The following is a 15,235-nucleotide window of genomic DNA, read 5'->3' as shown; positions in this document are numbered from 1 at the left end:
GCGCCCCCCACCGTTCTCGTCACTTGTCTTTTCCCCGACTGCCGACCCAAATCGTGCAGAGCATACAAACTTCGAACCGTGTTGCACCTCCCCTCCAGCCTTCTCTCCTCTACTTCCCGAAGACGAACCTCGAGAACCCGAGCCGTCATCAGCATTAGTCGCGGAAACAAAGTCATCCTTCTCTCGAGACCCCAAAGGAGACCACCCCGGGAAGAGCGCTGACGACGGAGAACCCCCACCACCATACACCGAGGGAGACAGTCCTATCCACTCGTTCACATACGTGATGTCGGCGGCAGGAGGCGCGTCGAGTATTATTACTCAGGTACAACAGACTGGAGGGCCTCCGATAAACACACTTGGTGGTATGCGCATTCAATTTGACGCTCGCTAAAGTCGAGATTCCTTGCTAATGAGCTCGATCTCTTAGATGCTGGTGGTGACGAACATATCACTCTTGATCTCCGGTACGGAAGCATGTGGTGTAGCGCTTTTGTACCTCTTTCATTAACTCGTTTTATAGAGGAACACGATTCACGCTTTCTCGCGATGAACTATTGACCCTCCCAGAATTTGTCCTTCTATCGCTTTTCCCGAACGGTTTGCTGCCGGACGGGCATATGAATGGCTTCCATGAAAGCGATGTATATCCCGTTGATGTAAGTCAATTACCACTATCCCTGTCTCGGGCAAATGTGCTCGTCGCACGACACGTTGACAGATGCTAATGGTTGATTGCAGTATGACCCAGCATCCCTACAGTACATGCTAGACTTTTTTCGCTCAGTCGCCCAGTCTATACCAGCATCGCCTTCGGGATCACAGGATATTGATGCGTCTGCTGATGCTATACAAGGCTCGACCAGAGATATGCTCCAGGATCGAGCAGGTATCATTGTTCTACGCGAAGATTTGGACTTTTATGCAATTCCCCCACGCCACGATATTGATCACGGAGAGATGATGGAGGTTAAGCGCTCCGCAGCCAAGGCGCTTCTCGGACAGGATGGGATATTTTCGGGGCTAAGGAAAAGCGACGAGCCCGGTTCCACAGAGCAGCATCTCATTGAGATGCTCACCGCAGGGTAAGTTACGTCTGGTACATTAGCGATTAGCGATGACCCGCAACATTAGGCTAACCAACTCCAGTGGGTTTGATCGCGGCGACCGATGGGGGCATCGTGCCCCCGAACCCAACAAAGCTGTAATCTGCAGTCTTGCGTTAGCCAAACTCCGGACCGACATCAGAGGCGATCTAGCCAGCAATAATGTCGGTATGGCTCAAAAGCTGCTCCTGTTTTGGCGGAAGCCAGCTCGCCGATGCTGGTGGGAGGGCGTTGAACTGTCGAACGTAGACGGAGTTGACAGCAAAGTTAAGATCTGGATACGCAGGGTCTGGACCCTAGAAATGGTAAGTGTGCATAGATTGAACCTTAGCCGTACCTCGTTCTAACCCCCCTCCAGAGCGTAATTGGCCTCCGATAGTCTTCAACGGCTAGGTCCTAAAGTTTGGTTCTGTTTTCTTTTGCCGCGTTATACCAGCCATATCCGCATTCTCTCCCTGCTACTTTCAGGTGCACGCTAGATACACACAATTATCAGCATTTCGTCCCTTCTTGCTTCAGACCGCCTTTGCAGAGTTTACGATATCCTCGAGTTCGCCGAATCTACATATACTAACCAAAAGAGTGGGGTGTTCAACTGTTGGGTGCTTGCGCGATCTTGTTTATAGTGTTTCCTAGCTGGCCTACCTCCCTGCGTCGAATCGCCCGCTTCATTCTTCAATCCAGGAGCCGCGTTTCCCAATCCCCAGCCAAACCTGTCTGTTTCTCTACCATCCATGCTCCACGAGTTGCTAGATATGAGATGCTTGCCGACGACTATAGCAGCATTACCACATAATATCATCCACTCATCTGAAAATAGTGAAATGAAGTCCATCCCCTACAATATGATTCTCCTGGGAAGAGGAGATGTTTGGGTGAGTTCACGTGACTGTATCTCTGGAATGGGACTAGCGCTGCAAGGCCTTTGCCAGGACGCGGAGCTCGAGCGCGATCACCATCCGAAGAGCTCAAGAATCGAAGGTGTTCTACCTGATCCAAACCCGTTAAGCACAACTCAAGCCTTAGAGTTTACTTGAAGAGAGTCATATTGTTTATCGTATTTTCTTCGCCCGCTTCATACAACTGGAACAATTGCCCTTTTTTCCCTCTTCGCTCGTCGCTCCGTCCTTGATCAGTCGAATTCGCAGCTATCTAGTTCCTCGCCACATCACAGCTCCAAGCTTCCCCGAAACCTAGCCAGCGGACGACAGGGACATGTTATTGCCCATTTAGATGGCCAACATGTCCCCTCTCAGAGGTTATATCACATCTTATCCTCCGCGAGTGCGGCAATATGCGAACGCGCTCTTCACGCCTGTCATTCCTCAAACCCAAGTTGGTCCGACACCGCGGACCACAAAGCGAGGAACCGCAGCCATCAACTACGCAGAGGATGGCTATGACGACGACGACTTCGATGATAGTGAGGGTCCCCGGAGACCTACGGGTCTGAGGAGTCTTCGACGAGAAGAATCCTCGTTTGACAAAGCAGCCCTGGCCGAGAAATTGGGCAAGGAGACACATGCCCCAGTAGAAATTCAAGGGATATTTCGAGATTGGATGATAAAGAGGATGCTACGGCCCGCGTAAGTTTAAAAATTGCCTTGATTTCTCAGTGCCTGCTAACTTCGCTCGTGGTTCCCTTAGGTGTGCCGACCAATTGCAAATACAAGCGCAGCTCCCTCTCACCCTTATACCCATTCGAATTGACCTCGAGGTCCCCGCGCATCAACCTCAGGAGCCCTTTGCGCTACCACGGAATGTGCTCGACCCCGCGATCCACCCAACTCTACCTGCATACAGAAAACCGGAGCCTTTACCCGCGTTCCGGATCAAGGACACGTTTATGTGGAATCTCCACGAAGCTCTCTCGACTCCCGAAGAATTCGCTTTAGGCTTTGTTCACGACCTGGACCTGCCTAACCAGCAAGCGATGACTCTGGCGATCGCTACACAGATCCGACAGCAATTAGAGGAATATGCTGGCGTCGCGCTACACCCGCTGTTCCAAAGCACACAACCAAAACCCGCTGCTTCACAAGCAGGTCTATCGCGCGACATGTCTGCTACCCCGCTACCTACGCATGCTGCAACGCCAGACAGCCGAGCAAACTTGGTGACCGCGACGAAGGAACCTCTCGTGAATGACAGCATATTGAATCCAGACGATGCCTATAGGTGCATGATTCATCTGAACATCAATTTGCAGAACAAGCTGTATACGGACAAATTCGAATGGTCTCTTCTACACCCTCCGGGGATGGCCGAGGAATTCGCACGAATTACGTGCGCAGACCTTGGGCTAGGCGGAGAATGGGTCGGAGCTATTGCGCATGGGATATATGAAGCGGTGTTAAAGCTGAAAAAGGAAGTCTGCGAAAGTGGTGGACTTATCGGCGGCCTGGGCAGCTATGGAAACGAAATCGATAACCAAGCAGCCAACGGCGCTGAGGCGGGGTGGCGATATGACCCGGAAGGTCTTGGCGACGAGTGGGAGCCTAAAGTGGAAACATTATCAAAAGAGGAGATCGAGAAACGCGAGGGAGATCGCGAGCGGCAGATCAGACGGTTACGTCGAGAGACTGCGCGGTTCTCTTCAACGGCCGGGATCACTCCAGAAGTTTCGCGACAAGGGAGTGGTTTCTTTGATATCGATAGCGAAACACCGCTAGGCAGGGGCGAAAGGAATAAGCGGAAGAAGCGGTTCCGCAGTCTCAGTCCACTGGGGAGGGGAGGAACACCAGGTGGTCGAGGCACGCCAGACACCGGATCCGGGGCGGGATATGGTGGAGGCGGTGGTACATTATCTGACTGGTTCGTTCATTTACTCCTTCTATTTGGTATTTTTCTAACAAGCTTAGGGAACGGCAAAATTGGCGATGCAGTCACTGCATGGTATGGGGATCCGCGGTGTGGGCCGTGCGAGACGGACCTGCTGGTCCTAAGGTAAGCAGAACCCGCCAACGTCCATTGATCAGAAATATCAACCAAGAATAGACACTCTGTCACAACTGCGGTCTTCTATACGAACGAGACAAGGCCGTTCCCGAATGGTCCAGGGATCTACACCGTCACGACGCACCTGTTGGGCGGGGATGAGCCTCTCACAAACCACTGGATCCGAATTCAAGACCCGTCACAGCTACAGTCAACAAGACCGACAACTGCATCACTTATTCTGTCTCCATACTCTGAGACAGGTTCGATCTGCGGGTACAACCTGGCCCGAGCAGTCGTCATTTTTGGAATCCCCCTTAGTCCATGTACCATTAAACCTTCAAAAGCTTGGTCATGATATCTTATGAACCTTTCACAGTCAGGACTGGCGCACTACTACTCGATCCGGCATTCTGATATTCCTATTCTCCGCTTTTCCTTTTCTCCTTCTCTTCCTTCAACCTATTACGGCTTATACAATTTACTGTTTCTCTGGCTTCCTTGATCGGGTATATGATATGTACACTGGTTTGTATCGGGAGGATTTTCTCATTTTATTTCCAGCTTATTACTTTATCACTACTGTTAGAAAGGGAGCAAAAAGCAGAGCCATGAGGCGAAATTCAGCATCCTGGATTACATCAGCCCCATGTGTTGCATGGGGCGTCGTGACTACTAAACTCGGAGATATTTGCACTTTCTATATTCTTGAATCGCAAGTATTCGAATTCGTAGGCTACCTGGCATCTATGAAAACAATCTGGTATCTAACTTGCTAATCGCAGGACAATTGCTGCTTGTAAGACAGGAGTCACCCCAACTATGCTCAGACGCTTATCGCACAACAGGAAAAGCCGACGAAACACCGTAGGCAGGACATTTGAACTTCCTGATCTTCTTCCCTTCAGATTGCGTGGCAGGCTCCTGGGCGGAAAATAACGTTAGCAATCGACTCGATCCCAAAAGAGAACGTCAAGAAAGACAGAGGGGGTAGACATACCGACTGAGCCCGCCGTTTCCTCCCAGCCACATTATGAGTCCCAGTCCGAGTCCCAGTCTCTCGAGTCCGACTCCGACCGCCTGCAGCAACAGCCGCAGGCAAAGAAGCCGCCGACCCGAAACAAACTACGTTGCGAGCCCCGTCGACACGAACCCCGGCATCGATATCGATTGTCACCGAGGCAGGTCCAGACCCACACCCTAGGGGCGAAGAAGTGGAAGAAGAAGGGTAGACACCAGATCTCTGCAGAGCAGCGACAATAGCTGCAGTTGTGTTTGCGAGCTTCGAACCCGGGCTTGGGCGGTCGTTTGCGTCTGGGTTGTCGCTGCTGCGTTGAGGATGTGGGTGGTGGTTGACAAGGCCGGTTGCAATCACGATTGTATTTCCGTCGCCGTTGATTTGGACCGAGGAGTTGAGGTTTATTGTTAACGTCTTCGAGTCTGGGGGTGGGATTATTCGGGCTGGGTATGGTTGGTCTTTCGCTGTGTTTTCGTAGTCGTATACAGCGTCATCGTCGTAATCATGATCATATTCCTCGTAGTAGTCGTCATCATATTCTTGACCTTGAGACGGGATACCGGCCGTGTACGGCGGTGGAGCGCGAATGCCCGTCACAGGACGTCGATATCGGACATGGGGTCGGGCTGAGAGTTTGTCGAGGTGCTGGAGAAGAGAATCATCATTGTTGTTGTTCGGGGGAGGGAGCATGTCGCCGAGACGGATGTCTGCGGTAGGGGATGGGGTGGTGGCGTAGCTATGGTCTATCGTATATAGTACTCTCAACTCTTGATCAAGAGCAGAAAATCGACGGAAGATGACAAGACGAGCCCTCCGGCGGCTGTTAAGGCATATCTATATATGTTTGTATTTGGGGCCGGAGTCGTAGCAACGTAAGAGTGTAAATTAAATATATACAACACAAGTCGTGCCTGAATCCAGCCACGATCCGCAGAACAATAGCAATGGAAAAAATAAAAATAAAAATTAAAAGATTCGCATACCGGGCGCTGTTCAACGCAACATCAAATCCGATTGAGATCAAATTTGGTTCAATAGGCCTGCTGCTAACAACAATAGCCTCAACAACATGAATTGGTTATTGAGGAGCTCCGATTGTTCTCTTGCCCCATCAATAGGAAAGATGCTGACAAGCAAGGGCTGAATTGGGTCACGTGGTTGACCGTTCGATCGAATCTCATCCCAACACACAGAGAATTTGTCATTGCAGCATGGCAATGACAAATAATGATTGAAAGGAGGATTTGGAGTTGATTCAGAATTTATCCTTCTATCGTATGAAATAAGGTAGCCAAAAATAAAATATGCAAAACCCCATACGATGCAGTGTGGATGCCCAATGCAAGACAATGAGGAAATACCGCCTGCTCAAAAGTGCAGAAAGAATGGTTAGAGGCATAAAAAGAAATCAAGACGCAGTCAAGCCCAGCGGTAGCCATGATCCCAGCTTAAATCTAGCGAGGTATCCGAACCGGCACGTTTACCCAGCGTGCACCGCGTCTGACACCGCTGTGCTATCGTACTTACTACTCTCGTTGGAGGTCACGTGAATGTAGTCGTTCTGGCTTGTCGCTCTCCATGATCGTTTTCCTTCGTCTTCCTGCCGCAGTTTACCTTCCGGATAATACTTGCCACCCGGGTGGAGAGACTGCGCGGTCTGGATACTGATTAGCAGAAACAAGCGCCAGCGTAGAGACTCATTTATACCAGCGCACGGGTCACGCCAGCCGGAATTTACGACAATCACGGACTGGTACTGACTTCGCGAAATTCATCCCCTTCGACTTGGACCTCCCTGTCTCTAATGCGCCGCATTAACGCCAGAAAATTGCTCTCTCGGAATTTTTGGCTGGTATCGTGGCTGACACTGTTTAGAAGCTGACCGGCTGTTCGGGCAAGTTCGTCTGCGTCGTTGGCTGTCGTTTGCGGATCCTCTTTATTGGTTTGTGGGATTGTGTCCGACCCAATTCGAATTGTCTCGGGCACTGTTTGTTGAGCATCCACTTCCTCGGTAAGATTTTTGTCATCCATCCCCGTCTCTAGGTCACTGGCGTGCGTCTCAATCACTGAAGTTTCAAACTGAGATACCATGTCCGCCCTGGCCTGCTCAAAGGCAGCTTCGAATGCAGATTCATCAAAAGCTTCCATTGTCGAATCTTGATTTCTCGTTGTTTCTTGTACAGAAGTGAAAGTACCCGTCTGAGGAGTATGCATAGCATAGCCAGGCGCGAAAGGTGACTGAAACCTTGGAGTAAACGATTGATTTTGCTGAATAGTGGCGTTTTGCTGGTGCTGTCTAAGAAATTCGCTATGCCAACCTTGCTGCGGAGCTGCCGACATATAAGCGGCAGATGGCCCGGGATGATTACTGATCGTTTGTGAAGGCCCTGAGATGCGTAAACTCTGGAAATCTGTTGCCCAGTTCGAAGCCTCTGCCGCGGAACGGGATATTGACATCTGAGGAGCCGGAGCGATGAGATGGCCTGGATGTTGAACATCAGGCAGCGGTGCGCCCGCGAGGGTATTTGATTCAAAAGTAGCAAATTCAGAGTCGAGAATTCCTTCGTTATGGTTCTGGGAGCGGAAACCCTGCGACCAAGATGTTAGCCGGTACGAGTTAGGGCGTTAGAAAACCGGCAAGAGAAAACGCACCTGTGACGGAGACTGCCGTGCGCTGATCCTGTCCTGCTGCAGTGTCCTATCAACAGATGTATGCTTCTGAAAATTCTGCAGAGCATTTGATGGGCCACACAGAGCGTCACTCATGATTGCCGATGGATGTGGCGATCCCGAACAAGACGAGAAACGCAGGTATGCTCAACTAAGACAGTGTCGCAAATAAATCACCGTACCGTGTCGTTACAAAGACAGTAATATACACAACGAGTATGAGAAGGAGAAAACGAAGAGGGACAATGTCTGCCATCAAGAACGGAGGGAGGAAGGATCTCATGAAGGTTCCTGCTGCGAGAGCCGAGGCCCGATCATCACGTGTTAGAATTGCTTAGTAAGATACCGATAAGATAAGATCTCACACAGCAAGGCAGAGCCGAAACGGACCAGGTGGTGTTTTGCTGCAGTTCGGACCCTCGCTCTGCGCTCTTGCTGCCACTGCCGTCGCAATCACATCCCGCCGCCCTAATCATATATCCCACCTTATCGATATAGAGCTGCAGCTAGCCCAGTATGGTACGTGTCTGCCACCAATGGCCTCAATCTCCTTCGAAAGAGTGCTACCAGTGCATGAGTTGACTAACCTCCCTCTCTCTCCTCCAGGCGGCTGCTCAAGTGATCTCGAACTCTGGTCACGATGACATGATCGTATGTCAGAATATCGGGTCTGCCCTTTCAGTTCCACGTATCTGACAATCGCGTCCTTTAGCATGACGCCGGACTGGACTACTACGGCCGCCGGTTGGCGACTTGTTCATCGGATAAGACAATAAGGATATTTGAGATTGAGGGCGAGACGCATAAGCTAGTCGAGACACTGAAAGGGTAATAACCTATCCTTCCCCCAGTCATTAAGCTCCCAATTTCTGACGCCAATTCCATAGCCACGAGGGCCCAGTATGGTGTGTCGAATGGGTACGTACGCGAAGCCAACCATCAGTCTTGAAAGCCAATAGAGTGCATATTTGCACACAAAACGATTTTGATCTAATATATCTTCCTACCGTCTAACAGGCACACCCGAAGTTCGGCACAATCCTCGCATCTTCATCCTACGATGGAAAAGTGCTCATCTGGCGCGAACAACACCAAAGTTCTACAGCGCCTATCGGCGGCGGTGCTTGGACGAAGGTCTTCGATTTCTCCCTCCACACCGCCTCAGTGAATATGATCTCCTGGGCGCCTCATGAGACCGGGTGCCTTCTCGCCTGTGCTTCGTCCGACGGCCATGTCAGTGTCCTTGAGTTTCGCGATAATAGTTGGACGCATCAGATCTTCCATGCGCACGGCATGGGCGTCAACTCAATTAGCTGGGCTCCTGCAGCCGCTCCAGGTAGTCTAATTAGCTCGAACCCAGGGCCCGGCCAGCAGCGGAGGTTCGTGACTGGTGGCAGCGACAATTTGCTTAAGATTTGGGATTATAGGTATGCCTTGCATTGCATCCTTACCGACAAGAGAAAATCGGGTTGCTAATACATTTTCGTTACTCTAGCCCCGAAACAAAGACATACAATCTCACACAGACACTGGAAGGTCACTCCGACTGGGTGCGGGACGTCGCTTGGTCGCCTAGCATTCTCTCCAAGTCATACGTTGCCTCTGCGTCGCAGGACAAGACAGTCCGGGTCTGGACCGCCGATGCATCGAACCCTGCACAGTGGACGAGCCAGGTTCTTGAATTTGACACTGTTCTGTGGCGGGTAAGCTGGAGCCCCAGCGGCAACATTCTCGCCGTGAGTGGAGGAGATAACAAGGTCAGTTTGTGGAAGGAGAATTTAAGAGGGCAGTGGGAGAAGGTAAAAGACATTGAAGAGTAGTTTTGTCCCCCAAGATGGCATTTTCGATGTCTTGACTTCCTCGCCGATTTCCTAAAGCCTCTACTCGCCATTGTGGATAAACTGGGTTTCCCTTCTGTATTTCGTCGCATTCACGCCGCCTCTGAAGTAAACTGTTATAATACAATTCCAAGCTACTGGACAGATCATCTTCGAGCCTGCATCATGTTTGAACTAACTCAAAACGGGGGTGGGTCCCGTGAGCCCTGGAGCTTCTCTGGCCGACGCCCCCGGATCTTGAGCTGGCCCCATAAATCGAGAGATGCTTCACCACCGACGTCCTCCGACACCCGCGTTAACCCGCCGGTGTTTATATCTGTCGGTGGTCGGATATTCACGACAAATGTTTTTAGAAAATTATAACCTTGAGCTATGAGTAGCAGAGACGACACCGACGGCTCTGCACCCCATGCCCCTCTCCTCGCCGTGAGTTCCGCGAGGCACCATGACGACCAGGTGGGTCAAATGAATACCGAATATTCGAGCGGCAGATTCATATGGTCTCTGACCTTCTCTGCTGGAATTAGCGGGCTTCTTTTTGGTTATGAGTATGTACCTGTCTCGAACTTAACACCGAGATCTCGCCGACAGACAAAGTATACTAACGGTTGAGTCCCCAAAGTACCGGCGTTATTTCCTCCACCCTCGTATCTATCGGCTCTGATCTATCGAACCGTTCGCTCACGACCTTGGATAAAAGCTTGGTCACGTCCAGCACGAGCCTTTTTGCCCTTGTCGCGAGTCCGTTGGCGGGCGTTTTGGCGGATAAGCTCGGTCGAAGGAGGATCATCCTTGTCGCAGACATTTTGTTTACCTTAGGCGCGTTTATACAAGCTGTTGCAAGTGAGGTATGGGGCATGATACTTGGAAGGAGTATCGTTGGCCTTGCTGTTGGTAGTGCTAGTCTGGTTACCCCATTGTAGGTCTTTTGAATAGAAGCGGGGAATTTATAGAGCTGACACACGACACAGGTATATATCAGAGCTGGCGCCTTCGAGTGCGAGAGGAAGGCTCGTTACTATATTGAGTCTATTCATCACCGGTGGTCAGGTGGTCGCGTACATCGTTGGCTGGCTGTTCTCCTACGTTGGCGGAGGATGGCGCTGGATGGTGGGTCTGGGAATGCTCCCAGCGGTCTTGCAGCTCATCATAGTTATCTCTCTACCTGAGACCCCTCGGTGGCTGGTGCAGGCAGGGTTCGAGAACAAGGCTATGAATGTCTTGTCAAAAGTTTATCAGAACCACCCTGGCAGCGACCAGGTCGCAAAGCAAATCCTGCGAGGCATACAGCAAGAGGTCGCCGAGGAAGAGGAAGTATCAGGCCAAAACAAGTCCTCACATGATGGTCTGCAATGGTTCGCAAGCATTAAGCATCGGGTATACGATCTTTTCATGATTGGCGGCAACCGAAGGGCATTGACAATCGCCGTCATGTTGCAAGCATTGCAGCAACTCTGTGGCTTCAACAGCCTGATGTATTTCTCTGCGACAATCTTCTCTCTTCTCTCGTTCTCCTCACCAACACTCACGTCATTATCCGTGGCCATGACGAATTTTCTCTTCACGCTCCTCGCATTTGCCTATATTGATAGGATCGGGCGCCGTCGGATTCTCCTCTATTCGATACCTGTCATGATACTTTCTCTCTTCGTCTGCGCTCTCACATTCTCCTCGGTGAAATTGCCAGACGCCTCCTCGGAGCCCACAGCCCGTGAACCCGCCGTGAATAACTCTTTCTTTCCTCTCATTATCCTTTTATGCCTCACAGTTTACACAGCCGCTTACGCGTTCGGTCTGGGTAATGTGCCTTGGCAGCAATCCGAGCTTTTCCCTCTTAACGTGCGCTCGGTAGGATCCGCCCTCGCAACTGCAACGAATTGGGGTTCGAACTTTATAGTGGGCCTTACCTTTCTTCCTATGATGGAGTTGCTATCTCCAAGCTTAGTGTTCGCGCTTTATGGGTTTGTTTGTGTCGTTGGCTGGTTCGGTGTGCGAACCATTTACCCTGAAATGAGCGGGCTAAACCTAGAAGACGTGAAGACGCTTCTTGCAGATGGCTGGGGAGTAAGGGAGAGCTTAGCGAGGGCTCACACCGGGTTATCATGATTCAACGTCCATTCCGACCTGATGCACCAACCCCACCCGAGTTTAGATCACCTTGGTTAGTACAAATAGTGCCTAGTATATCAATATTCCCGGAGCCTGAGGTCATAAAGTAGCTCTTCCGCTGAGAACAAAGCGGTGATTGCGAGTCATGAGTGCTCGATATAGTCTCACGTGATCAGCACCGGATTCACGTGATGTTGAGTTCTGAAATCACGTTTACAAATTCGGGTATAGTAGTCTGAGAGGAGAGACTAATGTTGCTTCGGAGATTTGAATATTTGAGACAGAGGTAAGGTTCTGCTGGAGTGAAGGACATCGCTCAGGATTATTGGGAGAGATTTCGGTAACTCCTGCATGATTTTCGACGAAGGTCAGTGGAAAGAATCGCTACTCCACATTTCTGCCACATCAAAAGCCTGGCAGGTCGCAATCAAGCCAGCCTAACGGGCCACTCTATTTAGCAGATTGTGTAGTAGCATTCTGGGCTCGGTATAGTTGGATTCAAGGGGTCACTCCCCTGTCGCTTGCTATTGTGGAAGCCACCGCGCCTGAAGCGAAGTGTTGGATCAAGATGGAGGCGGAACTGCAAGCTCAGATTCCCGGTCTCGACCGTGTGATCACCGAGTATTCGGTTGTGAGTACTGAGACTTGCCATCAGAACTTCTTCCCAGCATAAGCTGACATATTGCAGGGGTATCTGACCCATGCCTCCAATGCCTATGTTGGGGATGCAAACGGTCAGTCGCCACTGGCGGAGGCCGCTGATATGGTTACGGAGCTTCTCGTCTCTGCGTCCGGGGATTTCTCGGATCAGAACGAAGAGGCAATTCGCAACCTTGTCGAGAAATTTATCTCCTCTCTCAGTGCATCTGATGGCGTTGATGCGGAGCGTAGGCAAATGCCCTTTGCTGCGAAGAAGCTCGACCAGGCAATCAATGTTGGGTCCCAGAGGAACATCTCTTCAACATTGGGCCTGGCTGGAGGAAATGTCGACCTAGAGTCTGTAGGCACCCGGAAGATGGAATCTCGTGTCGACCGCAAGAAGCTGGAGAAGGCCGAACGCAAGATCCGCGCGAAACAGGAGAAGAAACAGATGAAGACCGTGCAGTACGAGGCATCTCGTCTGCTCAACGAACCGGACGAAACCATGTCGTATGAGGATTTCTTTATGGCTGTCAATCCACTCCAATTAGGATCAGACTCCCAGGCAAAGAGCAAGGATATCAAGCTCGATGGTATCGATATCTCTATCGGTGGCAACCGTATTTTGACAGATGCCGCGTTTACTCTGGCTTATGGTCGACGTTATGGTCTTGTTGGTCAGAACGGTATTGGTAAGAGTACGCTTCTTCGCGCTTTAAGTCGCAGAGAAGTAGCAATCCCGAGTCATATCTCGATTCTCCATGTTGAACAAGAAGTACGCCTATTTATCCCTCATGAGATCGCCTCAAAGCGTGCACAACATGCTGATCATTCTAGATCCGAGGCGATGATACTCCGGCTCTCCAAGCTGTGTTGGATGCAGATGTTTGGCGGAAGCGTCTTCTCGCCGACCAAGAAGTCAGTCCTCACCCACTCTGATGCTAAACCTCCTATCATCTTCCTAATATTGCTACAGAAAATCAGCAAACAGCTTTCAACCATAGAAGCGGAGAGATCTTCGATGGCCGATACATCTAAAGACGCTGCTAGGCTCGACCACGAGCGAGAGGGTCTGGACATTACGCTGAACGACATTCACGCAAAGCTTGCAGAGATGGAATCAGATAAGGCAGAATCCCGAGCAGCCAGCATTCTGGCTGGTCTTGGATTCTCTCCCGAAAGGCAAAAATACGCGACGAAGACCTTCTCTGGTGGTTGGCGTATGCGTTTAGCCTTGGCTCGAGCTTTATTCTGTGAACCCGATCTACTTCTGCTGGACGGTAAGCTGACTTCTTGGGAACCCGATAACGTTGGCACGTCGGAGCTCTAATTCGCAACAGAACCGTCTAACATGTTGGACGTGCCGTCCATTACTTTCCTGTCCAACTACCTACAAGGATACCCCAGTACTGTTCTAGTGGTCTCTCATGATAGAGCGTTTTTGAACGAAGTCGCCACTGATATCATTCATCAACATTCTGAACGATTGGACTACTACAGGGGAGCCAACTTTGGTGGGTTAAACCCCGACATTGCTTCAATGATAGTGCTAATCGTTTAGATTCCTTCTACGCAACAAAGGAGGAGAGAAAGAAAACCGCCAAACGCGAGTACGAGAAGCAGATGGCTGAACGGGCGCATTTGCAAGGTTTGTGGCTCCTGCCCCAGGTTCTCCACTCAGCATATACTGACCCCTTCAGCTTTCATCGACAAATTCCGATACAATGCGGCCAAGTCATCCGAGGCCCAGTCGAGAATTAAGAAGCTGGAGAGGATGCCCGTTTTGACACCCCCGGAGAGCGACTACGTCGTCCATTTCAAGTTCCCGGAAGTTGAGAAGCTTTCTCCACCAATCGTGCAAATGACGGATGTTACGTTTGGATACTCGAAAGACAAGCTTCTACTGAGGAATGTCGATCTTGATGTTCAACTGGACTCTCGAATTGGTATCGTTGGGCCTAACGGTGCGGGTAAGACCACTGTACTCAAGTTGCTGACTGGCCAACTTGAGCCTACTTCGGGTCTTATGTCGCAGCACCCCAGGCTCCGGATTGGATACTTTGCCCAGCACCATGTTGACGCCCTGGACATGACCACCAGCGCAGTGAGCTTCATGGCAAAGACTTACCCTGGCAAAACCGATGAAGAATACCGTCGCCACCTTGGAGCGTAAGTTTGAGTTCTACTGTCTCCTCCCAGTCTCTTACTTTGGACGGACTGCTAACAAAACTTGCTACGTTAGATTCGGTATCACTGGTATGACTGGTCTCCAGCGCATGGAGCTGCTATCCGGAGGTCAAAAATCCCGTGTCGCCTTTGCCTGCCTGTCCCTAACAAATCCCCATATCCTTGTTCTTGACGAACCCTCTAACCACCTGGATATTGAGGGTATGGATGCACTCTCAGAAGCGCTGAACAGATTTGAGGGAGGTGTTGTCATGGTCTCCCACGACGTGACAATGTTGCAGAATGTCTGCACCAGCCTCTGGGTTTGCGACAACGGAACAGTCCAGAAGTTTGATGGTACGGTTGACGCCTACAAGAAGAAGATCAGTGCCCAAGCGAACGAAGCTGGAGTAGCAGCAGCTCAGTAGAGGCCTGGCTGGAGCCGACGGCTATAATGAAACTGAGGTTCCCTCGTATTACCTTCACTTTATATCTCTTCTGAAGTAAATACTCGCAAATTTAGCAAGCCAGAGCCTAAGTTCCTTGCCCGAAAAGACAGCATCAGGAAATACTCAAGTGCCTCATCGAGTTTCTGCCGACTAGTACTCCTACGGATCACGCTCAGCTAAAGCCAGCCATAGACCATTCGGGAAATTGTGCTCACATATCTAGTTGCTGAATATCACGATAACACTCAGTAGATTTCAGACCCGGTGAGCAACATCACCGACCCCCATACCCTCGACTGAAGG

At 50.6% G+C, this 15,235-nt stretch overlaps 7 protein-coding genes across 7 annotated transcripts; 5 read left to right on the top strand and 2 right to left on the bottom strand.

The window, feature by feature from the left end:
* Nucleotides 1–51: 51 nt before the first annotated feature.
* On the top strand, nucleotides 52–1,563 carry BJX67DRAFT_269157 (putative general stress response protein Whi2). Its single transcript, XM_071026484.1, has 6 exons — nucleotides 52–365; nucleotides 431–467; nucleotides 524–659; nucleotides 742–1,085; nucleotides 1,150–1,411; nucleotides 1,465–1,563. Exons 1-6 carry the CDS (start codon nucleotides 287–289, stop codon nucleotides 1,483–1,485), a joined length of 879 nt encoding a protein of 292 aa, XP_070882039.1. The 5' UTR covers nucleotides 52–286; the 3' UTR covers nucleotides 1,486–1,563.
* Nucleotides 1,564–2,068: 505 nt separating this feature from the next.
* Nucleotides 2,069–4,383, top strand: BJX67DRAFT_269140 (putative RSC complex subunit Sfh1). The gene is made up of 4 exons (XM_071026482.1): nucleotides 2,069–2,692; nucleotides 2,754–3,920; nucleotides 3,968–4,052; nucleotides 4,104–4,383. Exons 1-4 carry the CDS (start codon nucleotides 2,340–2,342, stop codon nucleotides 4,203–4,205), a joined length of 1,707 nt encoding a protein of 568 aa, XP_070882038.1. The 5' UTR covers nucleotides 2,069–2,339; the 3' UTR covers nucleotides 4,206–4,383.
* Nucleotides 4,384–4,885: 502 nt separating this feature from the next.
* BJX67DRAFT_269146 (uncharacterized protein) lies at nucleotides 4,886–5,816 on the bottom strand. The gene has a single exon (XM_071026483.1). The coding sequence runs from the start codon at nucleotides 5,749–5,751 to the stop codon at nucleotides 4,948–4,950; it is 804 nt and encodes a 267-aa protein (XP_070882037.1). The 5' UTR covers nucleotides 5,752–5,816; the 3' UTR covers nucleotides 4,886–4,947.
* A 59-nt stretch (nucleotides 5,817–5,875) lies between these two features.
* Nucleotides 5,876–7,989, bottom strand: pex20. The gene is made up of 3 exons (XM_071030221.1): nucleotides 7,714–7,989; nucleotides 6,823–7,650; nucleotides 5,876–6,718 (listed from the first exon to the last, which is right to left on the bottom strand). The coding sequence occupies exons 1-3, from the start codon at nucleotides 7,825–7,827 to the stop codon at nucleotides 6,542–6,544; spliced, it is 1,119 nt and encodes a 372-aa protein (XP_070882036.1). The 5' UTR covers nucleotides 7,828–7,989; the 3' UTR covers nucleotides 5,876–6,541.
* A 140-nt stretch (nucleotides 7,990–8,129) lies between these two features.
* sec13 (GTPase-activating protein SEC13) lies at nucleotides 8,130–9,715 on the top strand. Its single transcript, XM_071030220.1, has 6 exons — nucleotides 8,130–8,250; nucleotides 8,338–8,382; nucleotides 8,444–8,559; nucleotides 8,619–8,649; nucleotides 8,749–9,158; nucleotides 9,227–9,715. Exons 1-6 carry the CDS (start codon nucleotides 8,248–8,250, stop codon nucleotides 9,549–9,551), a joined length of 930 nt encoding a protein of 309 aa, XP_070882035.1. The 5' UTR covers nucleotides 8,130–8,247; the 3' UTR covers nucleotides 9,552–9,715.
* A 179-nt stretch (nucleotides 9,716–9,894) lies between these two features.
* BJX67DRAFT_364688 (putative MFS myo-inositol transporter) lies at nucleotides 9,895–11,860 on the top strand. The gene is made up of 3 exons (XM_071030219.1): nucleotides 9,895–10,117; nucleotides 10,192–10,488; nucleotides 10,541–11,860. The coding sequence occupies exons 1-3, from the start codon at nucleotides 9,942–9,944 to the stop codon at nucleotides 11,673–11,675; spliced, it is 1,608 nt and encodes a 535-aa protein (XP_070882034.1). The 5' UTR covers nucleotides 9,895–9,941; the 3' UTR covers nucleotides 11,676–11,860.
* Nucleotides 11,861–11,911: 51 nt separating this feature from the next.
* BJX67DRAFT_269063 (putative AAA family ATPase GCN20) lies at nucleotides 11,912–15,234 on the top strand. The gene is made up of 8 exons (XM_071026481.1): nucleotides 11,912–12,309; nucleotides 12,367–13,092; nucleotides 13,155–13,235; nucleotides 13,294–13,597; nucleotides 13,658–13,831; nucleotides 13,879–13,965; nucleotides 14,018–14,486; nucleotides 14,560–15,234. The coding sequence occupies exons 1-8, from the start codon at nucleotides 12,247–12,249 to the stop codon at nucleotides 14,909–14,911; spliced, it is 2,256 nt and encodes a 751-aa protein (XP_070882033.1). The 5' UTR covers nucleotides 11,912–12,246; the 3' UTR covers nucleotides 14,912–15,234.
* Nucleotide 15,235: the final 1 nt, after the last annotated feature.

The sequence above is a fragment of the Aspergillus lucknowensis genome (genome assembly GCF_044049455.1).
Source record: "Aspergillus lucknowensis strain CBS 449.75 chromosome Unknown BJX67scaffold_57, whole genome shotgun sequence".
Classification (NCBI taxonomy): Eukaryota; Fungi; Ascomycota; class Eurotiomycetes; order Eurotiales; family Aspergillaceae; genus Aspergillus; species Aspergillus lucknowensis.
This window is presented reverse-complemented; position numbering and strand designations above follow the sequence as displayed.